The 25,169-nt window shown below is 27.5% G+C and overlaps 1 protein-coding gene across 7 annotated transcripts in view; it reads left to right on the plus strand.

Moving 5' to 3' along the window:
• CRMP (Collapsin Response Mediator Protein) overlaps positions 1-17,956 on the plus strand; it is an 89,484-nt gene extending 71,528 nt beyond the window's left edge. For all 7 annotated transcript variants that reach the window (XM_016048419.4, XM_016048421.3, XM_043040295.1 and 4 more), the window contains 9 exons: positions 59-127; positions 4,570-4,690; positions 6,672-6,828; positions 8,194-8,335; positions 9,733-9,816; positions 9,894-10,073; positions 12,464-12,547; positions 14,545-14,734; positions 16,271-17,956. In XM_016048419.4, the coding sequence (XP_015903905.1) occupies positions 59-127; positions 4,570-4,690; positions 6,672-6,828; positions 8,194-8,335; positions 9,733-9,816; positions 9,894-10,073; positions 12,464-12,547; positions 14,545-14,734; positions 16,271-16,356 (1,113 nt within the window). In that variant the 3' untranslated portion in view covers positions 16,357-17,956. The remainder of the gene's footprint in view (positions 1-58; positions 128-4,569; positions 4,691-6,671; positions 6,829-8,193; positions 8,336-9,732; positions 9,817-9,893; positions 10,074-12,463; positions 12,548-14,544; positions 14,735-16,270) is intronic.
• The last annotated feature ends 7,213 nt before the right edge of the window (positions 17,957-25,169 follow it).

Here is a 25,169-nt window from a genome sequence, read left to right on the forward strand (position 1 = left end):
ACATTTTTTATTCCATTTCCATGCACAAGTTTTATGTCTTCTTTTTTTATGTTCATAGAATACAGAAAGATTACTGAAGTTGGGTATCACTGGACCTGAAGGTCATTTGTACAGTAGACCTGAAGAGGTAAAATATTAATTTTTTTATTTATTCGATGTAAGAATAGTTTAAATTTATTACTATATTTTGTTGGATAACTAACCCAATTCTGTTTTAATGTGAATATATCTTGGCATTTACTTAGTATAAAATTCTACATCATTTTGTAATTATCATATTAAAATAAGTTAACAAGCAAAGTTTTTAAATTATACAAAATATTAAATTGATTCCACAAACCCCTCAATATGCTTTCAAATGTGTTGTGAAAAATGATGTTATTATAAATTTTCATTATTTATCTAATTGTGTTTAAAAATATTTTAAAAGTAGGAACAAGGTATTAAAACGCTGAAGAATAGATTTGAAACTATAGTTTTTTTTTTAATTTTATTAATTTGACTTTTAAATTTGTACTATAATTTTGATATAAATTTGACTTATTACTTTTAATTTTCATTAATCTCCAAATTTCATTTATTACTTTTACAGGGATGCGATTCTTCAGCAGATTCGTGGATTTCCGCCTTTTTTCAGATTTTTCCCGCTAATTTCAGCAGTTTTTTTTTTTGCATAAGTTAAAATATTTTGTGAGGAATTTAATTTTCCGCGGAGCGAAATTATTGAAGTCCTCATTCCTCCCTCTGAAGTTTCTCTAAAAATCGTTTCCTTGGGATAAAACTGGTTGGCCTTTATACAGGGATGAGATTTTTTCGCTTTTACCTCTCGAATTTCAGCCTTTTTTTCAAAACCTCCAATTTTCTAAAAGTTGAGTTTTTTTATTTTTATAAATATCCCGCTTTTTTTTTTCTTTGGAAAATTCAGTCATTGAAATTAAATAATTATATTTATTTACGATTTTCAAAGATAAACAGAAAATTCAAACTACGTCCCAGCTGCTAACCCTTCCGCATTATTACTTATATTAGCTATTTTCTCCGATTTCACACACAGAAAATAAGATTTTCCGTATTTTTTATCCGTCCGCCGTTTTCGTAATTCAGACGTCGCTGCTAGCAAACGAAAAAAAAATAGAGATGGATTTGCTGTGAAAATATTTAATTGCTCATTCAATTAATCTTGTAAATTTTTATTTATTATGTCTAAACAAAAACAATACAAACAAGCCTTTTAGAAATCCAAAGTCCAGACTCTGCAAATATCTTGATTCTTATTCACGCAATTTTAATATGAATAATCGATTTTTGTATTTACCTGATTTAAAAGTTGCACATTGTGATTCTTATTTACATTATTTAAATATCGTACATTATGAGTCGTATTTACGAGATATAAAACTCCAATATCGTGTTTGTATGCATCTTTAAAATCGCAATTTTATTATCAAGCATCAATCTTCGTACTTACCTGATTTAAGAGTTGAACGTTGCGATTCTTATTCATGCGATTTAAATATCGTACATTGAGATTCTTATTTACGAGATTTAAAAATCCAATATCGCGATTTGTATTTACGCGCTTTTAAAACCCTATGTAGCCAAGTAATCCAATGTCGTGATTCGTTTTTGCAGTTGTAATATCAGGCGATTTAAAAATTATGCAACGTAATTCGTATTTACGTGATCTAAAAATTACGCATCATGATTTTTATTTTCACGTTTTTTAAATTCGAAGTAGAGTTTCATATTCACATGATTTAAAAGTCTCATATCGGGCTTTATAATCATATGGTTTACAAGTTTAAAAATCGCACTTTTTTTTGTCAAATTTTTGGATATATATTTCTTGGATTTCCTCTTTTTTACTTTCTGACTACTCTCATCCCTACTTTTAAGATTTAAGAATCTCTGAGTCTATCTTACAGTTTTCAGTATATGAGTTACAGCAATCCTAAACTGAAAACTATTTTTCATAAATTCTAAACCCCCTTAATTTTTTATACTATTTTTTTTATACATGTGTCAAGTTTTGTGCAATAATGAAAATGTTTCTCCCCCTGTTTTTAATTTGCAGAATTTTTTTTTTTTTTTACATATTCTAATATATCTAATTCTTTGTTAGTCTATTATAAATGTTGCCTTTTACTTTAAATTAGAGCTTTTAACGGAATGCAACTAATTTATTTGCCAAAAGTTTTTTTTATACAATCTAAATATTTTTTTAGTGTGTTATAATATTGTTTTATACATTAAGAGAAATTTGTCACTGTAATGACAAAATATAATGTTTCTACTATAAATTTTGCTTAATTTATTACATTAATTGAAAATATATCTAATTAAAAATGATATCTTCAAAATATTAATCATATTTTGCTTGTAAAATCCAAGAATGTAGTCTAATCCCTTTTGACTTATTTCTTTGACCCTTTAATTTTCCAACCCAAACTCATGTTTGTAAAAAACCAAGATGCTTTTTTTCTTCTTCTTTTTTTTACTTATTCAAGAACACTACTAATCAGGAAAATATTTCTAGTTAAAAAATGTCCTAGGATGTTCAAAAGTTAAAAAAATTAACTTGTATAGAAATAAAATTGTATAACAATTGTGTCACATTTGCTAAATGTAGAATTTTTAAATTATGAATTATTTTTAATATTAATAAATAATTTTTGATGGAACGGTAGCTGAACAAAAGTTTTAGTTATAAGCAAGGGTAGTCCTAACTTGTTCACTTAAAATGTAGTCAAAATGGGAAAATAATATTTTAATGTTAATATTTCTGCTTATGAAGTTTAGTATGATAGCACTATTTAACTACTATTCTATTCTATCGGTTGTACCAGCCTTAAACAAATGTATGCTAAAATGTTAGTTACTTGAAAACTGCAGACATGTCATTTACTTTTAAACATTAACTTATTTAGATGTGTGCCCAAATATGATTGTATATATATATAAAGGCATTTATTGGAAAATAATTTAATCTTCTCACAAAAATCTACTGTTTTTTTAAAGATATATAATATTTAGAAGAAAAAAATTATGTAAAATGTCATTGTTTAAAGTATACTAAAATATTCAAACTGTTAGTAATATTTAAGTGATGCTTAATATCAGTTAGTATATTTGGCATCACTAACATAAACCCTCTAGCTGTCCTTCCTGTAGAAGTCTGTCTTTGACACTATCCTACATAAGTGCTTTCACTGATTAAATTTATCCTGTTTTAAAATATAAAAATATTTTGAAGTTTGAGTTGCCGAGTAAAGTTAGATAATGTTCATAAGACTATTTCAATTGGTCAAAAAAATTGCATTCATGGAGTTTATCTTTTGCTTATAGATTCCATCACTCTGAGGTATTCTCTAGACTTTTCCTTCGTTTTGGATGTTTCCTCATTCCTCTCCTATTGGTTTTTGACATAATTGGCATTATTTCATTTTTATTTCTTAAGTATGTAATGTTATAAGTTTTTTTGCCTAGAGTTTGGTGGTTTATAATAGCAATCTCTCAGTGCCATTGAACTCCACCTTTAACCCATTCCAAAAAAAAAAAAATTAAATAAATAAAAGAATAGCACCATTACTCTTTTAAAAGATCATTTACTGTTAAAATTTGTTTTCAAGTTTAGTTTTTGGGTTAATTTGTATGTTCAATCAAAGATAATATCAACATTATACCGGTTGATATATGTGTCTCCTTAGAAATTTCTAGTAGTCCTTTTCTAAATTACAGTCAAATAGAGAAAAACTTCATGCTTTTTTCCTTATATTAATATAGCTCATCAGAAGCAAGAAAATTATTAAAATTATTAGTCTTTTTGCAGAGATGTAGCAAATTTAAGATTTTTTTTCTTCTTATGTGTGAAGTTTATAGAGCTGTGACTGTTTACCTTTATTTTGTCCCCCTCAAAAATAAGGCCCTTGTTACTCTTATGATGCAAATTAAGTATCCCCTAATTTTTATAAAAATATGTAAGATTCACTATATTAAATAAAACATAAACATCATTGAATTTGATTACATCATACCAATATATTTGTAAAAAAAAATAAAATTAACTTTTTCTGTTTGTGAAATTCTGTAAGAAAGTTTTCTAGATTAATATTAAGTACAGTAGAGCGCCAATTATGCGAACTATGTCCAAATTCTTTTTTTTTAAGTTTAGAATACTTTTTAACTTATAGACAATTTTTCTAAATTTAGAAGAATAAATAATATCCACTACATCTGAAGACTATATTTAATTTACGACCTTTTTTAGCAGTTTTCTTATAGTAGCCATACATACATGCATTGTTATACCATATATACATACCTATTGCCATACATGCATGTATTGTTGCATAAATAATAATAATTTAAACTAGATTTTAAACTACTTTCCAAATATCCTAACTTTTCATTATCCGAACTACATTCGGTCCCGAACAGTTCGGATAATCGGCTCTCTACTGTACTAACTTGATATTGTTTATAATTTGAAATAACTTTTGAATGACTCGTTTTATCTAATTCTTTTGAAATTTATATTTAATTTTCTTTTTTTTTAAAATTTTTTATTAGATTGAAGCGGAAGCTACAAACCGAGCTATTGTTCTTGCTCACCAGGTTCAATGTCCCTTGTATGTTGTGCATGTTATGAGCAAATCGGCTGGAGATGTCATAGCAAAAATGAGACAAGATGGTACAGTTATCTTTATTTGTTATTTAATAGTTCAGCTACTCTTTCTATTTGTGTAATTGTCTTTCTATATTCTTTATAGGTCATTCATGTCCTCAGTATCAAATAATAATATATGGTTGATCCAAATATAATATTTTCTTTTTTGGAACTATTTTTATTATAAATTAAATTTCTCTACAACACCACAGCAGTAAATCAAAGACTATTTTTGCAATAATTAGGCTCAAAGTAACATTTATGTAGTAAAATTTCAAATTATAAGGTAGATAAAAATAATACACCATAAAATTATGTTCTTTAAATTTAGTTTGGATTTTTAACTAAATTTAAAAAATGGTATAAATCCCTCGCCTGGCTTTTTTTTTTTAAAGAAACGTTTCATTTTTAAAAATGTTGGTTAATCAGCAAACATTAATTGGAATTTTTGGAAATCAACCATATTGTTTAGTTTATGTTACTATAAATCATTTTTTAGTTTCAATTTTAAACGTTTTTTAACTCTTCAGTAAGTTTTGCTTAAAGAAAAGCATAAGTTCCAAGCTACAAGCTCTTAATTTATTTATTATGTTTAAATTTTCTGTTATTTTAAAACATTTTCTATTTCTTCCACACTATACAGTTCATTTAAAACGCGATCTTTTGACTTTAAAACTTTTGAGTTCTGTCTATTCTTGAAAGCAATGCTAATAAGATCACATTAATATTATTGCAGTACTGTGTATATGTATTCAATTCATATTGTTATGATATATATGTTTTCAACTTATAGTCTTACTATGCATGTTTATGTGTAATAGCTCTGTAAATCACATTAAAGATCTACCTAGATTTGTAATTCAGATTACAAAAGGGTTTTATCCTGAAGGGCATGTTTTTAAATACAGTACAGAACCCGTTATCCGGAAATCAGAAAACCGGAAAACCAAAAAAGCGGAACGAAATTCAATATATTTTCCCGCCATTTTTAAAAAAAAAAAAAAATTTTCCTCATAAGATTTTAGGATTTTTCTTTCTTTTTTGAAAGATGTTTACCTTACCATCATTTTGGAAATAATCATTAGTGTATTACTTCATCGTTTTTTCTTCTTTTTAAGATTATTTCCAAATATATTTTTTTTAGTTGGGTTTAACAATAAAAAGAACGGCTTTTTGTAGCGATTCAGAAAACCGGAAAAATCAGTTATCCGGAATAGCGATTGTTCCGGGTAATTGGTTCCCTACTGTAATATAATTTGTTTTTAAAAATTACTGAAAATGTCACTAAAAAATTTTGTCACCACACCACATACATTTTAGTTTGTATTTTAAATTATTTATTTTTTGAGCTGTAATGATAAAATAATAGACTATCTAAATTTTCAAGAACTGAAACAAATTGAACTAATTTTTTGTTATTAGTTGTAGAAATACATTGCATTACAAATTATTTGAAAACAATGTTAATAAGATCACATTAATATTATTGGCCAATAATTAAGCTGAAATGTTCATAAGTTGCATTGCATACTCTAAATATCTGACAAATTATAATGATAATTTTTTTATGAAAAAGCCCACATGGGTTGGGTTTTCTTAGGTTTTTGCAAACCCTGCTTTATTATGAGCTGAAAATCAAAATTATAAATTTTTGGCCCATTATTAATAATTGGAACTGATTTCAACCGAGATTTATATTGTCAAGTATTATGTTCATAAAATTATTATCAATTACAAACAAATACTGTTTAAAATTCTACAACAATTATAAAATAAAACCCACGTAATACATTATTCGTCTTATTTAAATGCCATAGTAAAGATATGCAATCTTATTCATACTCGACTAAACATTTTAATCAAGTTTCTTTTCTTGTTTTTATTTTGCTTTTAAGTTGCAGTTACTAATGCAGATTTGAATCTGTGTTTTTGCATTAATTGTAGACAATTTTTCCTTTCCATTATTATTTTTGTACATTTTTTCTTAAGAATAGTATTTATTCAGGTTATCATGTTTATGGAGAAGCAATTGCAGCTGCTTTGGGTACTGATGGAAGCCATTACTTTCGTAAATGTTGGCAACATGCTGCTGCATTTGTTATGTCTCCACCACTGCGACCAGATTCTTCCACACCTCGATATTTAGCCCAACTTTTGGCTAGGTAAATTTCTATATTTAATTATGCTGTTATTTTCTATTTTTGTAAAATTTATTTCTATTTTTGTTATATTTTAAATGATTTTTTAATACTGCTTTAGGAAAAACTATGAACCTATGAATTCAAATAATTGCAAAATCAACTACATTCAGTTAGAATCCATTAAGTTTACAAAATATATTCTGAAATGTAAGCTTTAGAACTTGTAAAAAAGTTAATATGTGTTATTCAGAGAACTTATAAAGTAATTGTTTAAATTAATAAATAAGGCTTAGCCTATTAAATTTATCTATTAAAATTCTTTTATTTCATTTTCTAGAAATTTGCAAGGAAACAATACTTAAGAATTTTTGTAAAATTATTTGAATAGTATTTTGAGATGTAATTTTTGAAGTACATACTTGCAAGCTTATGCCCCTTTGCTGCTATGGTTTAAATGTTAAATTTTTTTAAAGCATTATATTTTCTGATTTAAATTACTCTTTCTTTGTCAATATAAGATAACATTATTTGGCTAATTGCCAAATATTTTTAATATAATAATTTGGAATAATACATAAATGAAATGCATAATGTTTAATTAAAATATCATTCTAGGTTATAAATTTGAAAAGGGAAAATATGTTATGGTAAAAAAACTCATTTCAATTTTCATTTATACATCTTTTAATGAAGCTTACTTGTCAGTTTAAAATTCACTATTGTGATAGATTTGCATACTTCTATCTTTTTTCAGTGTTACCTACTCTTCAGAAAATGCTGCCAAAATAACTTTCATTTCTTTAGTAGCATAAATAGGCTAAAATTAGAAATATTATTAAATGTTATTGAAGAAATATTATGTAATATTTAACATATTGTCATAGAGATAATATATAGATATTAGAGAAAAGTTTTGTGAATCTTTGTTGCCAATATTTTGAGTTAAACATTATTTTTAAAATCTTAAGGTTATTCATAAAATTATAGAATTTATTTTAGTTTGAAATTATTTAAAAAAATTAATGCATGGTGAATATTTTTTAAAATTTTGTATTTATGTATGATTAAATATTTTTGTTTATTTGATCAGTTAGTCACTTTAAAATGCTAATTTTGAGTTACAATTCACTAAACCTGGTGTTTTAAGGAATTTGCCTTAACAGAGAAAAAGGCATAACATATGTACAAAAAAGTGAAACGTGTAGATATACAATATATATAAACTGGAAAAAATGTGTATTTATATTTTTCTCTTAAAATCTGCAATTCTTGTTAAGATAGAATTTGTTTTAACATTGTAATGGAATACATTTTCCTGAGAAAGGTTTTTATAAGTAATTTTTTTTTTAAATATTCAGTTATTATATTTATATATTTCCTTTAAAGTGGAGCATTGCAGGCAACTGGATCAGATAATTGTACTTTCAATTCTGCTCAAAAAGGCCTTGGATTGAAAGATTTCTCTAAAATTCCAAATGGAATCAATGGTGTTGAAGATAGGATGTCAGTTTTATGGGAAAAGGGTGTTGTAAGTATATTATCAGTTTCCTCTTGTCATTTATGTGTATAAATTCTTTTAAAATGTTGATTTAGAAATAATTTTTTTTAACTGACGGTCAGTTTATGTTTTGCAATGCTCATAGCTAAACTATTGCAGTTAAATCTGAAATATGTAAGGCTAGACCATGAAAGTAACAAAAATAGTTTTTCAGTTCTATTTTCTTATTATTAACTTACTTTAAAACTAAAATGCAGCTTGTATTGTACAAATTTCAGAAGGAAAACTTATCTCTATTTTTATATTATTGTGGTATTTGAAAGTTGCAAACTATTAAATTTTGAAAGAGAACATAATATAGCTTGTATATACTACTACACTTTTTGCAAAATATTTTACAGAGTGGCAGACAAATAAAAATTAAAGCTTTCAGAATTTTTGGTAATTTTGCCAACATTTTAAGAGCCTCACCACAAAAGTGCTGGAACAAAATGGTGTTTCATGTAAACTTTTGTATCATTTACATGTAGTGGTGTAAAAAATAATTCTACACCAAATTTATAAAACAATAGAATAATAGATTAAAACATAAACTTAACTACCACTGGAAGAAATTTTTCTGAAAAGTGTAAAAAGTTGGTAGTAGTTACTGAACATTTCTAATTTTATGGCTTATTTAATTTCAGCTGTGTATGTTTTAATCCTGTGTGCATTAGTTCCAACTTTTTCCAAACTTTAAGCCAGTGACATTTCTGTTACAAAACTATTTCCTTCCCTTGTTATACAGTAAGAAAGTAGTGTGCAGAGAGAAAAATTCTTTACATATTTCTCCACAGTCAGAATGTTTAAAGAGTTAAAGCATTAAAAGTAGCATATCACTCACAGCTCTATATATCCAATAGTGCAGCTGTAGTGCTACTTAAATAAAATACCTACCTACAAAACATACCGAGTAGTTTTGCAAACCGATACAATAGAACTATAAGTTAACCAAGTTTTATTGTATTTCAATATTGTCACCATAGAATGCCTTCAGCAGCAACTGTCCGAAGCCTGAAGAAATAAATCAAAGTCTTAATTTAAAATCCTAATTGCACTTTCTCACATTGCCATATTTTTAGAAAAATGTAGTTAAAGTTTCAATTCTTTAAGTTTTGCTTTTTCCCTTGTCGTTCAAAACATAGATTAATAAGTGGTAGAACTTAACAAATATGTGTAAAAACTATTTCTAATAATGTAAAATACAATTTTAGAATATTCTTTATTAAATCTATTAAAATTTCCCCACAGAAAATAATTTTCCAAATTATACTTTGCCGAATATTCGTTACATCCCAAATAACATTTTTAACTTCCTTATTAATAAAGTTACTTTCATTATTTTTCTAAAAGCAATTTAATCAAATGAAACTCTTTTATTTTTACAGATGTCTGGTCTTTTGGATCCATGCCGCTTTGTTGCTGTTACTAGTACAAATGCTGCCAAAATATTCAATGTTTATCCTCAAAAGGTATTAGTTATTTCTATACACCAGTGTTTTATTTCAACAATTTCATTATCATTTTGACAATTTTTCATTTTTCAAAGGGTCGTATTCAAGTTGGATCAGATGCTGACATTGTAGTATGGGATCCCCATTCAAGCAGAATTATATCAGCCAAAACTCATCACCATGCCGTTGATTTTAATATATTTGAAGGTATGGAATGCCGAGGAATACCAGTTCATGTGATATCAAGAGGAAAATTAGTTGTAGAAGATGGTGAAGTAAGTGATAATCTTTTTTTTTTTTTAATGAAAATGTCAAATTTTTATATATTTATTTATGGAATGGTTATGATATAAGTTACATAATTCATTCTAGTTGACAGACTTTGATTAAATATGATATATGCATTACATGGATCATATGGAAGACCCTAAACTTTATTTAATCTTAGCATGTGTTCATCGATTGTGCTTTCCATTTTAACGAAACACATTTTTTATAAGCATCTTAGTAAGTTAAAACATAGCACAAAAGATTACTTAATCTATTGCAGCAATGTGACATGTTATGCTTGCTTTCAAGTCAGTTTCATTTCAAAGCCTATTCCGTGAAGCAAATCTCTAATTACTCAATCTTTCTTCTGTGATGACATAAAACAAAATTATTTTATGGTAGTGACCACTGGCTTTTTAAATTGTTTCAAATTGCCTTAACACCCTTCCTTGTGTAAGAAAAGTACCACTTATCTTTTGAAATGTGAACTATTTTTATTGTTAGTACCTTTTTCCATGGTGAATATGACAAATGTACTAAACATTATCAACATCCATCCACCAAAACGGATGCCACATTGGTAATTGCAAGATAATTGCAAGATAATGCAAGATAATTTTAATAACCCTCCTCTAAATTATTCCAATAATCAAATTTTAACTTTTTAAATGCAAATCTTTTTTATTCAGAGTTTTTAATAATTAGTTACAAACTTAAAGGGAAATGTGGTGAAATAAAACTTTTTCAACATTTATCAAGAGTTACAAAAGGAAATCAGGGGGATCTTTTTATATAATTAAATCAAAATACAGAATACGAAAGCTCTAAAGCTATAAAAGTTTTAAATTAGATCTAAATATATTTTGAGATTCAACCTTTAAATAGTTGTCATAAAAATTTTTAAGTAATTGATTGTAACCAAATACATTTTGCCTGATTTTGATGCGAACACAACAATGTGTAGGATTATTTTAAGAATTTTAAATCAATAACATTGAAAAATATACTAAATCATAATGTGAACATTTCATTAAATGTTTGCAATTAACTTTATACAGTATTGTGTGTTACTATTTTAATTCACTGACAAAGAGCCTTAGGAACTCTAGAATATAATCTTGTTTTTTAATCAAACGTATGCTTATAGTTAATGTTTTATTAAAAGTAATTCTTGAGAATTTTTAATTTCAGGCATTGCTAAAGTCTTATACAAATTTTCAAAAGTGTCAAATCAAGTTTCCATTATTATCAAAGAGCAATGTCTATAAAAATATATCTGTCAATATTAAATAGCATTAATTTCATGTTTTATCCAAAGATACTAAATTTAATTTACTATTTTTTGTAACATAAATTCTTATTAATCTGATCCTTCTCTATTCAATTCATGGCTTATTAGCCACTAAACTCAAACCAAACATGTAGGTATGGTTTTTGTAAGAAAACTCTTATGTCCTTATATGCTTGGGGACAATAAATAAGTTTGATAAGTCACCTTTCTCTTCATCTAAGCTTAACTTTCATAGAGGTCATAAAATTAACTTTTGTGAAATTCTTAAAAACAGTGATTTTTTATACTGTTTCCCTTTCTAAGAAAATATTTCTTGATGTATTTAGCTACAAAATGTTATGTATTTAACCAATTAATGCCTGAATTTTTTTCAACTTAATATTCTGCTTGATTGTCGTTAATGATGTCAGAAAAATGTAAAAAATACTAAAAAAATAAACTTTGAAAATAGTTATTTATTTTTAAAAATAATGACCCAAATTTGGGATATTAGGCATTAATGGGTACAGGTTTTTCCCTATATTAAGATGAACCCAATTTTGACAGAACCAGATTATAACACTGTGGAAGTGCTTTATTGTTTCAATTTTATAGCAGTAAAAATAAAATAATAGTTTTGTGTTAGAAAAATGAGATGTAGTTATTTTGTATAACTAATAGTTTCAAAGAAGATAAGCACATATGTATATATATGCCACCATTTCTTAAATAACTCAAGTGGGATATGCATTTATATTAACAGAAAAAATAAATTTTCGAAGGCCAAAATATGAAACACGAATTTCATATCATATTTGTAAATATTTAATATATTATAAAATTTAATCATGTTAAACTTAATTTCCTCATTTCTAATGTAACAAGATAACAAAAATTTTTGCTACGTTAAAATCTTCTAAAATTATAAAATATTTTTCTAATTCTCACTATCTACATTGTTATAGTTTGCTTTAAAATAATTTTATGATTAAATAAGAATGCTATTATAAAACAGTTTTGAAAACATTGTACCAACTTGTTAAAAAAAATATTCACTTCTTTTAGTAACAAAAAGTAAAATTCACAAAATGAAGAAATATACATTTATTTATGTATTTATTTTAGCTCCATGTTTCTCAAGGATCTGGACATTTCATTCCTAATCATCCATTTTCACCTTACGTATTTGCTTGCCTACAGCAACGAGAAGTAAGTAATTCTATCTTGGATATAATTCTATCTTCCTTTAATTTTATCTTGGAAATAATGATTCTAAGTGAACAATTCTAATTTGTAATGACTTTTAAAATTAAGTTGTTAATTTTCTAAGTGTGACTCATGCTTTTTGTTGTTTTTTTTTTTCTCCTAAAATTTTTGTCCTTATATTCAATCTATGAAAATGCAGGCTTTGCAATAGTTTAATCAGAGATTCCTTTTATTTTTCAAAGCTGTGGGATTCCTAAGAGAGTCGGAATATTTCACAGCATTAAGGTCCTATAATATCTATTAATCATATTAGCTTTAAATATACACATTTCATATTTATGGTAAAAAGATTAGGAAATTGAATTTTAACAAAAATATAAGCATGGTTATTACAACTCATATGTAGAATTCTCAGTAGTATTTTAATTACATTTAAAATATATATATAAGTGTGGAAAAATAGAAAGCAAATATTATACCTTCCACATGCTTTGAAATAACTAATTTCCTGAAAGATGTCCCTCATACATTGGATATCTTACATTAATATTTCAGTTAGAAAAAAGTAAGAACTTTTTAAAATTTTGACAAATCATTATTGAAATGTATGAAATATTGAGTCAGGATTAAAATCATCAAGACCGATTTATCAGGTGAAACTGAAAGACATTTCTAATTATAAGTTTTTTTTGCTTTTCAATTCAATCCTGCAACTAAAATGGTTTTGGCTTTTTAATCTTGCCATTTTGATTATCTTAATCAAAATTTGCAAGTTTTTTGTACTGTTTTTTTTTCCTTCTCATTTTAATATTAATTCTTAATGTATATATATTTCCTTACTAATAGTATATTTTTTGCTTAAATTTTAGCAGTTTCTAGTAAACTCATATTTTGCATTATAATAATTTTTAATTTTACATTTCTCTCAACCCATTTTTCATTGGTATATTTTTGCAATTCTAATCTAACTTTTAATCTGTCTTCTTCTTAGTCTATTTTTCTAATTTAGAAAATTGTATTGAACTGTAAAGTTTTCTAACAGCAAGACCTCAAACACCTCTTATTATACAATAATGTCGAAGCTACAAATAAGTTCGTAACAGACAGTGGTTTTTGTGCTATAAGATAATACTATATGTAGATGTGTCTTGTCACTGATGATGGCATTTAAAGATAAAGGGAAAAGAACGGTTTGTGTCCGTAAAAGCTGATTTTGAGAAAAGACAATTTTAAATTTTTCAGACTCATGCATTTGATTGATATCAGAAAAATAAAAAGTACTTATACATGAATATCTTCCGTGGTTTTTTACATTCCCGAAAAACTTTAAAATAAAATTTAACATTTTTGAAATTGAAGAAAAAAATTGAAAATCGGGTTGAACAAAACCATTTTTTTCTTGAAATTCATCGCCAATCAATACTTCTTCGCTAGTATTCCCATCATCTTCTTCACTATGCTTTTCTTTGTTCTTCTTGTCTACGTGTTATCAGGGACCATTTCTCCCCATCGTGGCCCCTCTTTACTGTGTAATACTCTCTGGGAGAACCGATTTTTCATGTTATTGATTGAACAAAACCATTTGTACCTTAAAATTCATCACCAATCAATACTTCTTCACTAGTATTCCTATCATCTTCTTCACTATACTTTTCTTTGTTCTTCTTGTCCGCGTGTTAACAGGAACCATTTCTCCTCATCACAGCCCCTCATTACTATGTAATAATTCTCTGGTAAAACCGATTTTTCCCGTTATGTATTTAGCAAAACTCAGTATTCTTCAAAATGAACAGATGGCGATTCAATCGTCATTTTTATGAAAAATAGACTTTAACTGTTGTTCCTTCTTGGTCTTCACTTGTTTATTTGTTTTCATATTATTTTATTTACAGCGTAAAGAGCACTTTGCTTGAGACTTATATTATGAACACACCAGCTTTTTCTGTAAAACATCCTATTTAAAGAAATAAGTAACCTAATTTGATTAAATTTTCTTAAAGCTTTTCCCCCCTGCTGTACAAAGAGAAGATGGAGATGCTCCAGATGGGGAAATTCCGACAACTCCGATGAGTGCATCTATACCTCGTGAGTATGTAATGCATGCAAAGAATAGTCCAGGGGAATTTCATACTCGTCCTCCAACCAGAAGTGGTGGACGTAATTTACAAGATTCATCTTTTAGTCTATCAGGTTAGAAATTTTATTGCAGTATTTTTTTAAAGTTTAGTTCGACTCTCAGCTATCATAGCCGCTGTGTTTACCTAAACATAAATTTATATTACAATATTCATGGTGATTGTAAAATAACTTAGCCGCCATATAACTCCCTGGCGAGCATATGGTTATAGAAAACAAAATAACAGTGTAAGTAAATATATTATAAAATGTACGCTGAAGAATAGTGTTAAATTAATTATCCAGCTTTCGTGGTTACGATGACAGAAATTCAAAAAGCAACAACTGCTTTTTCACTATACAGTAGATCTTTATAATGCAAATCTTGAAACTCAAGGCTTTGCATTATGTAGAATTTTGTGTTAGGTAGATCATTTCGCATGTTAAACTTACTTACTAAACATTGCATTATATATTTGGCACAGATAACCGTTTAAATCTTTTAGTGCAATTTTTGGATGTGATATACTTTAAAACACTAAAAAGTATTTCTTATGTAGCGGGAAAAAAAGAACTGAAATTGCCAATAAAATAGCAAAATTATTTATTAATTTTGATTTGATATAGAGAATGTTACCTCATTCTCTATTTTTCTTGCAGCTTGTGAGCAGTTGATAGTTCTTATTTTCAGAAATTTCTTCAATATAATTTTCATTGTTTACACCTGGTAAAGGTTAATGTGGTTTTTAGAGAATTTCATTGTTTATTTCTTCAACTGAAGTAGAAAAGCTTAACATTAAGTTTGAACAACAACATAAATAGTGGTGATGCAGAGATGCCAACTGCTCCGGACATGCCAAAATAATTTTTAAAAAAAACGTTAAATAAATTCAAAGTAAATTTTGCAAATATTAGACTATTTTTACTTGCTTTTTAAAGGGTATAGCATGACATAAGTGCTATAAAGTGGCGAATTATATAAGCCTACGATTTGTTTAGAAATAGTTTTGGATAAAAATCTACTAAATTTAATTTATTAAACCAAAAATCACAATTGATAAACTACCTACTGCTTGTTAATATATATTTGCTTTAAAATATATATTTGCTGTCTGGAGCAAGTTGGCATCTCTGGTGATGCTAGACAGGGATGTAATGAGCAAGATGCAGCATATCAGTGTGTGATATTCTTGCTTTTCTTTGTTAAAAGAGAGCATTTACTTGAGTTAAGTCAGTGACATGTGGGGAATTTGAAAATACTATTTTCTTCATCTCTGTAAAGCACTGCCTTTTTTTCATGCGGAAAAAATTCGAACTCAGTTTTAAATTTTTATTTATTTTTTTTGTGAGATGGTTTGATTTTAAAACTACTTTCTAATGCATCTCTTATATACTTATTGTACACAATATTATGTTCTCTCAAACGGTATGCTTTCCATTATATGTTGTCAAGGCTTTTTATAATTATCCTTTATCCATATATTATATTTGTATTACTCAAGTGCTTAAATTGATGATGATAAATTATGTTTTAAAAAATTTAACTTTTTTGTAAATTTTTTAAAATATAATTTATCATAATATTTAATATGAGTATTTTTTAATACTTAGGTGCTCAAATTGATGATGCTAAAGGTCACCGTTTAGGCATTAGAGTAAATAATCCACCAGGAGGTCATTCTTCAGGCTTGTGGTAAAATGATTTTAAATGTACAATAAAAATTACTATTTGAGTTTTAAATATGCTGCTCCTTAAATGACATTGGACTGATTCACTAAATGTAGCAGCTTTTTTTTTGTATAAAATAAACACATTTTCGCTGTCTACCAGAACTTATTTCACTTATCTAAATTGATGGAATATTGTTTCTTAAATTTATCATCTTCATTTTGTATTAATTTGTTGTTGTAATTTTACCCTGTTGATTAGTTTCAATTTTTAACGTTTGTTGAATGGCAACTTTGTTATTCAGTTCTCGCTGTTTTATTTGTTATTGTATATTAGTATTATGAAACATATTGTGACGAACCTTTTTATAAGCTTTCTAGTTAATGTGATATTTCTGTATAACATGTTAATTTAAATTAGAGAAATAAAACAGTTTTGTTAATTATATAATACTAAATGCTTGTAAATCTGTGTTGTAAACCTAATGTTGCATTTTTATATCAAGTTTTTGATAGTGCAGTCTTAAGTCATATCATAATTATTTACATCAAGCTTAATTATTCCTGAACTCTTGTTCTGCACAAGCTAAAATACCTTATTGTATTACTAAAAGTTTTGTTTGCATGTTTATTCTTGTGAAATTGGTGCTTTATATTCAACAACTCGTAGTTGGCTTGCTATATGTTAATTTTTAAGTTTTAAATAATTGCTATATCTAAATATAATATACTATTATGCAAAATGTTTATCAAATTGTCTGTATAGATTGCTTTATTTATAAATTTTTAGCTTTAACTGACTAAAGCACATTTTGTAAATGCTAACTTATCCAATTTTATTCTCATGAAATTGTTAAGCATATTTTTTAAAAAAAAAATACAAATATATAATTTTATGAATATTGACAATATAAAATTACTGATTGTTTCGATCTAATTAAGTTTAACTTTTGCTATCAAGAGGAACAATTTTTCAGAATTATTTCTTTTTATGTCAATACTTAAAAAAAAAAAATTTAACAATTATGTGATTCTGTTTAATATTGGTTTTAGAAGTACTTCATAAACTTTATTTAGTTGAATATAAAAATTTATGCATTTTGTTAAAATATTTCTTAATGATAATAAACTTAACAAAATAATGGGAGAGAAAAAAATTCAAGTGAAACTGACTAAATTTGATGAAATTATACAATTTAGCCAAATGTATTAACCACGGTAAAAATTACATTTCATCTTAAAAATAAATTATTTGCTTTTTTTATAAATACATTAAAATTGTTTGAAATTTAATTGAGTGCAAATTGTTATACTTTGTTGCTGTTCCGAAAATGTTTGTTCAGTTTCTTAAAAGTATTATGCTTGTTCAAAATTATGAATACTATAGAAATTGTTATTTAAATAAAAATAATTTAGTATTTAATTTATAGCAAGTCACCATTGTCTTGTTAATTGAAATCAAAATTTGCAATATTTTAAGAAACTTGATATTGAGGCAAATTTCTGTCTTATGGTTGCATTTATTTCTTACGTTACAAATGTTTGTTTGTGTTACTTTTTACAATTTATATAAATACTATGCAAAAGTGTTATTCTCCTGCTAATTGCAAAATAAATAGAAACAATGTCCTTGTGTGTTTTATTTTCAACCAAATATGCATTTTTTATTGAAATTCATAACTCTTTTTCTTTCTCTGACAAGGGAACAACAATCTTCAGTGTGGGTTTCCTAAGTTCTTTGTCTTTGGGGGAACTTCTCAAGACCTTAGCATTGTGGGGAGGGTTGAAATCGACAATGCCAACCATCATCTATCAAAAGATACCTCAAGATTGAATCGAATTAGCATGTCTTATATACTAGTGAATTGATGTTTAATAATCATAATGGTAGTTACGCCACAATACTCCCCCACCAGAATTTTATCTGGGATAGAATTCGATGAACGGATACCACTAGTTGCCTTATTTGTGAAAGACCATGAGAGCTGTATTAAGTTCACTGGATTTTGTGCTGAGAGCTGTATTAAATTCACAGTTGTGTGTATTGTCTTTTCTGTGTTGCTATTAGCAGTTGAGTGTGAGCAGGATCCCATTAAGTTCACTAGATTTTGAGCGTTTGTGGTGAGATCTGTATTAAGTTTGGGATTGTGTGTATTCCTATTCGCAGTTGAGTGTGAGCAGGATCCCCGTTATATGCAATTAAGACTGAGTTACAAATAACAAGTCAACTGTTCAATGTGGAACATCCATTGAAGTAGGCATGATATGATCATGTCTGCAGGTCACCAATATGGGGATGGTAGAAATCAACGATGACAACCATCATCTATCAAAAGGTACGTCATGATTAAGTCGAGTTAGCATGTTTTATATACTAGTGAATAGTTGTTTAATAATCATAGTGGTAGTTATGCCACAGCAGCAAAAACATTATTTGGGGGGTAAAGAGTTATCTTTCCCCTCCCTAGCCTTAGAAATTTAAGAAAATGATATTTCGAGTAATATTTTAATATGCATAAGTCTTTGATTGATAATTAAACAGTAGCGAGATATCTATTGTCACTTATCATAAGTTTTTAAGACAAATTTTAAATTAACATATTGCAGCAAATGATGGTGATAGTGGTCCTCAGTGTGTCTACAGTTTCAAACAAAAATCTCTTCTAAGATGTTGATTGCTGCACGTGTTAACAGTAAAATCTCCTTCAGGCCTCGAGTACCGCTGTACGAAGCATATTCTGCTAAATACTCCCACTGATATTTTAATGATACGAGTCTCTGGTGATCACAAGAATAATATCTCGCTCTGTTTGGTATGGTATCACGTCTGTTTCTCACCTTGCCACTTATTGTAATCAGTTTGAATCTTTGCCTAGTAAAGAGGAGTTAACTTAAAATCTTAACCCTAATTCATTGAAAATTCGAAAAGAAAAATGGAAAACATATTTCTTAGTGAGTCTAATAGAATGAAAGAATAAGAAAGCTTTTACAAGACTCACGGTAATTTTCTTAAATCATTTTTGTGTTATTTTTGTAACAATTCAATAGTTTTGTTACTTCATGTGAAATCATCATCATAGTTGGCCAGACAGCCCAATGTGAGCCAATGCCTTCCTCTGAAGATTTCTCCTTTAACCTTGTTACGAAATCCCTCATGTGAAATATCTTTTCAAATACATATGAATATCCTTCGTAAGTAGTCAAATAGGCGTCACCTCAATACAGGTGATGCGGCCCGATCAGAAACTTGGGTGTCACCCGAATATGGGTGATGTGGCAGTCAATGTGTTAATGGATCTGTTAATTACTTCTTTTTATAAACTAATTCATCTTCCTCAATATCAGATCATGGAGAAATTCTTGTAAATCATCAAATTTGAAATAAAGGTCACGAGAATTTTTGTAACTAATAGAGACACCCTGGTGCCGTGCATAAGGATATCATTAGTATAAAGTGCAGTAATGTGTTCTTATAGAAAAACTAAGACAAAATACTATAATTTTCATTTCCTAACATAAAACTGGCGCTTTATATCATCTAGTGGATGGGGGGGAAATTTGTTTCTAAGCATAATCGTCAAATTAAAAATGTACTGCAACTACAATTAAAATGTTCATTTTTAACCTGTATGTGTTCTTTTATTGTTATCTTACAAGACTTGTGCTAATTGTAAATTTAAATACATAATCTAAATAAAGTGTAGCAAGTCAACTGGCATGTCAGACCTGCTACTGCTGGCAGGTTTTAGACCCTTGTTCAACAGCTTCTAAGGGAAGCTTTTTGTTAAAAAAATAATAGTAGGGAAGATGAATAAAATCTGTACAGGGGTTACATGCTTAAAGCTCAGAACACTAGCGTAAACAAAAAAATAAATAAATCCATCTACCCTACATGTCTAAGCAATATAAAGCAAAGATGCTCTCTATTATAGTAACTGGGCAGTTGAAAATGCTAGGTTTAAAAATAAGTTTCTTCCGATACTTCCAATAGTAGCAGTTAGGAAACGTTTTAGAACTGATTTAGATTTAACTTTTAGTATTGAGCCATGATGGCTCAAGGGATAGAGCGTTCAACTTCCCATAATGTGAACCGGGTTTGAATCCCAGCAATGGCTGATTGATACAAATTTGCTTGCACCGACCACAGTGTTGACGTAAAATATCCTCAGTGGTAGAGAGATCACAGGTTAGAGTCCCCGAGCTATCAGGCTAACAGTGAGAGGTTTTTATGGTTTTCCTCTCCATGTAACGCAAATGCAGGTTAATTCTATCGAAAAGTCTTCCTCGAAGGAAAAATTTTTCAGTAAGGCAATGCTAAAAATTCTAACATTTTATGCACATGTATTTAGACAATGTGGAACGGTGGTTTGTATGTGGCACACTTTTAATTTCATTAAAAAAAAATAAAATCACCCTGTACATAAGTCCCTAAATGATCGATTCTTTAGCGGAACCCTTACTATACATAAATTAAATACATAAACATAGAAACAAAACTAAGTGTAGTAATTATCTTGAAAATATTTTATGAAAAGATTTTTTCACTGTTTGTGCTTTGAATTTGTTTTTGGTACATGCATAACTTGAATATAAATGAGTAGAAATTTGGTTTTCATTGAAAGGAAATTAAACATTGAGAATGGTTAACAGTGAAATATATTTCTTCATTGTTGAATTTAGTTATTTTTATTTTGAACTGAAAATTTTGAAGAGAAACACTAATGTAATTCTTTAAAAATGTACACTCTTTTTAATAATTTATACAATATTAGAAAAATTTTTGCATTTTCTTTATGTTAAATAATTTTATAAAAATAGCCAAATTATTAATTTGATAATAAATTTTTGATTGAATATAAATAAAATTATATGTTATAAAAATATTACGCCTGGGAATCCATGTGTTTCTTCCATAACTTAAGGGAACTGCTGCCTTCATATATCACCTATAATGTCATATAGATTAAATCCGTGAAAAATAAAATAGCTACATTGAGATTGGATACATTCTGATTTTTTTTTTTTTTTTAAATATTCTTTGCTTTTAACCTCATTCTGATTAAATAAAGAACCTAATCCGAAAAATAATTGATTACTGTAAAACTTGTACGATTTGCAATTAAAATCAAGGCTGAAATAATCGCTATATTCAATCTTTCAACTCTGTAAACCACATCTATTTTCATTCTTAAGTTGCAACTTTATTATTTCATAAATTATTTTGTTTAATTAAATTGTTTTTATTTTTAAAAAAAATATTAATAATAAATTGAGTATAAGTGTCATAATTGAGTCAAACGTTTATCGAATATTTCTTCACAGAATATTTACACAAACTAGAAAATGTGAAAGGGTTGGTACAGGTCCCGAGTGTAAAGGAAAAAGCAACATTTAGGGGCAGAGCAGCAAAAGTTTTTCTTGAAACGGGTTTGTATCTACCTCTTCTCGCCAATTTCTATTAGAATTAGGACGAAGGAATGATTTATTATTCTGTTGCTGCATTTTCACACCATTCAAAACAGTACTGTACTGTTCATTAAAATATTCCTATGATCCATGTTGATTATATCTGCTAGCACATTTTGTGACAGAACAAAATAAATTGGCAGGAGGCAGCATACCCAACGAATAACCGGTTAAAGTGACATAGCTCCCGACTGTCACTTAACTTCTTGCGTGCATGTGCTAAATTTTAGTACAGTGGGCAAAAAAAAAAGGCAATCACCCTTAATAATTTCGTTTATCTAATGTTTGGATCTCCATATACTGAGACTCAATCTTAAAATTACTCAGGGGTGACCTGTACATAAGATTCTCTGCTAAACCAAAGTATCTAGCTCGCCCTTTAATGGGCCATTTATTTCTAGTAAATGTAAATCAAAGTATTTTTGGAATTGAAATTGTTTTAAGAATAGTAATTGATATAAGAAAGAAAAACTCATTTAGTTTATAAAAATGCCATTTTTTTGGTGGTAAATATATTAAACACGACCTATCAGGAACTAATTGACTTTTATTTTTCTTTATTTATAAAATAAATTTTATAAATGCTACAAACTTCAAAAGGAATTGTGTATTTTATAACTTTTATACGTTTTTCTTTAAACTGACAAATGGTTACCAATTTTATTCAAACGCACTTCAAGAAAGCTGAAGCTATTAACAAATGGAAACCTAAATTAAAAGTAGTGGTAAGTATACTTCCCACGGCCTTCGAAAGGGTTGTTTTTCTGGTACAGCATCCTATACTGAGCACTTCTCTATATTAGTTATGTATTCGGAGAGCTGGATTTCTTTCTATACTTTTTTAACCTACTTGCATTTAAACAATATCCTTGGAACCAAGTGCAAAACTTTAAAACACATTTATAACATTTGTTTAGCTTAAGATGATTTTATGAGAAAAATAACATAATGTGTGGTAAAAATTGTGAACTATTAGGGAAGAAAATTTAAATAATTTATTTCTGATAAAACATTCTATTTCATAATTTATAAATTTTTTTTTTTGGGGGGGGGACTATTCAACCAATTAATTTTAAAGATTAGACTTTGATATTTAAAATTATATAATTGAACAAAACATATTTATGCCGTATAATTTAAAAATACTTGAACCATTAATGAGCAAAAATAATAATAATTAAAAATTTATTTTGCACGAAATTATCTTTGGTTAATGAGTTTGTAAATATTTGAATCATAAAGTTAGTGGTAGATGGTGAAAGTTCTGAATAAATAAAAATATTAAGTACATTTTAACTACTGGGGAGAAATGTTTTCATGCTGTTACTAAAGTATTTTGAGAATTCAGATTATATTGAAAAATTGCCATACTAGAGTGATTAACAAAGAAGTTGCTAACTTGTGGTACATGGACCTCATGTTGAGAAATAGATTTGTTAGTCACTGTAAGAAATCGAGAGTTTTTAAAGATTCTTTTCAATTCATAATGTGTTTTTTTTTTGATAGATAGTGATTGCTAGCGCATTGATCACATTGTTTTACCTTTAATGAAGCAATGCCACCATGATCCCACAAAAATCTAATATTTGAGGGGCAAGTTATATTACTTTTGTCAAATAATGACTTGGTCACTTTTAGCAGTAAACCCACCACACGAGTCTAGGAGTCTGCAGCATAGGCGTAGAGTCGGGGAGGGGCACGTGCCCTCTCAATAAAATTTTTTTTTAAAATTATCACATTAAAAGAACTATTTTAAATTTAATAAATAATTAATAACTTAAAGTAGTTTATTAACAATTTAACGTAATATTTATCATCTTTTTGCGTAAGTGTTGTCTTAAAATCCATTTAAATAATTTTTTAAAATTTTACTTAACGATTTTGTTGCTGAAATCGATAAGTATTAACGTACCTGTAGTTTATAAACGTGGTTATTAGTTATTTAGTCTAATTTATGCACAATATACTTCTTTTAATTACAATAACATTGTGTAAAATTTTTAAAGACCGGTTTATTTTTTGTAACTGTCGAAATATTTTCGCATTGTTTCAAGAAGTTATTTTTGTTTCATAGTATTAAACAATTTTCAGCTTGTTTGGAAATTTAAATTTTTAATTCTAATTTGTTTTAAGTTTAAGTTTTTAGGTAAAATGTGATAAAATACTTGTTTATTACACATATATTTTTTAACCAACAAGTTCCATTTCATACAAAATATCCCTTTTACATAACTGATTGATTTTAAATGCAACGTACCAATTTTCGGTGTTTCAGTAGAATGCGTTCTGAACTATTTTATTTGATTATCATATAACTTTTGAAAATCAACTACCGAACTTGAAATACCAGCTTGCACAAAATGCTTAAACTTGCACTTTCTAAGTCGTAATAGAGCTGCGCAATGAGCTATTGGCGACGATCCGGAGCCAACATACATACGTCACATCCCGTTTTTACAGGGAGGACACATTCACACGCCATCCAGCTATCCACTAATTAATTTTGACCCGAACCTGAGCATGATCAATATATTTGTTATGGGAACTGACCTATAGATAAAAATACTTAACTTAACGGACTACCTATAGATAAAAATACTTAAACGTGTCACATTATTGTACATAGTAAAAATTTTAATCTTTTAGATTTCAAGGAAATTTCATATGAAGGAATTACACTGCTAAATAATAAAATTAAGTACATTATGATGCATCTGATATTCTCATAATCTTCTGCGTAATAATAATAAATCTGTAAAAATTTATTCTCTCTGCACTGAGGGTTAAGCGATCATACCACTAATTACAAGCCTAGATTAATTTTATTCATGCTACTCTATTATTAAAAATATATTTTGTGACAGTTACAGTTGTATCAGATTTTGTAATATTTTTCAATCACAACTTCTAGTTTAAAAATTAATATGAAACACGATTCCCATAAAACAATTTCTTTTCATTTACTTGAAGAATTAAATGCTAGTATATATTAGAAAAATATAGGAATGAAAAGTGAAAAAAATCAATAAATTTTTTTTTTATAATTAATTATTTCAAAATACACTTAGAAAAATCAAACTTCTATTATTTTCATTCCTTGAAATAGAATTAAAGAGTGCTAAAAAAAATGAATGAATAATTAATAATAACGGACCACCCTGAATAAATTTCGATTTAATGATCGGATCTTCACGTTTTAGGAATCAATCTTCATTGTTTGACGGGTGAACTTTCACCTCCTCCATCAGAAAGCATCCACGCGGTATTTTATAAATAGTCTGCGCAGACTATTTAAAAAGCGAACCAGTAGTGCGCATGAAACCAATTTCTATTTTAAAAGTAATTGAGAGAAATGTATCATATGTATATATTTGAG

This window comes from Parasteatoda tepidariorum, chromosome 12 (genome assembly GCF_982258835.1).
Source record: "Parasteatoda tepidariorum strain Cologne lab strain chromosome 12, Ptep-v5.0, whole genome shotgun sequence".
Lineage (NCBI taxonomy): Eukaryota > Metazoa > Arthropoda > Arachnida > Araneae > Theridiidae > Parasteatoda > Parasteatoda tepidariorum.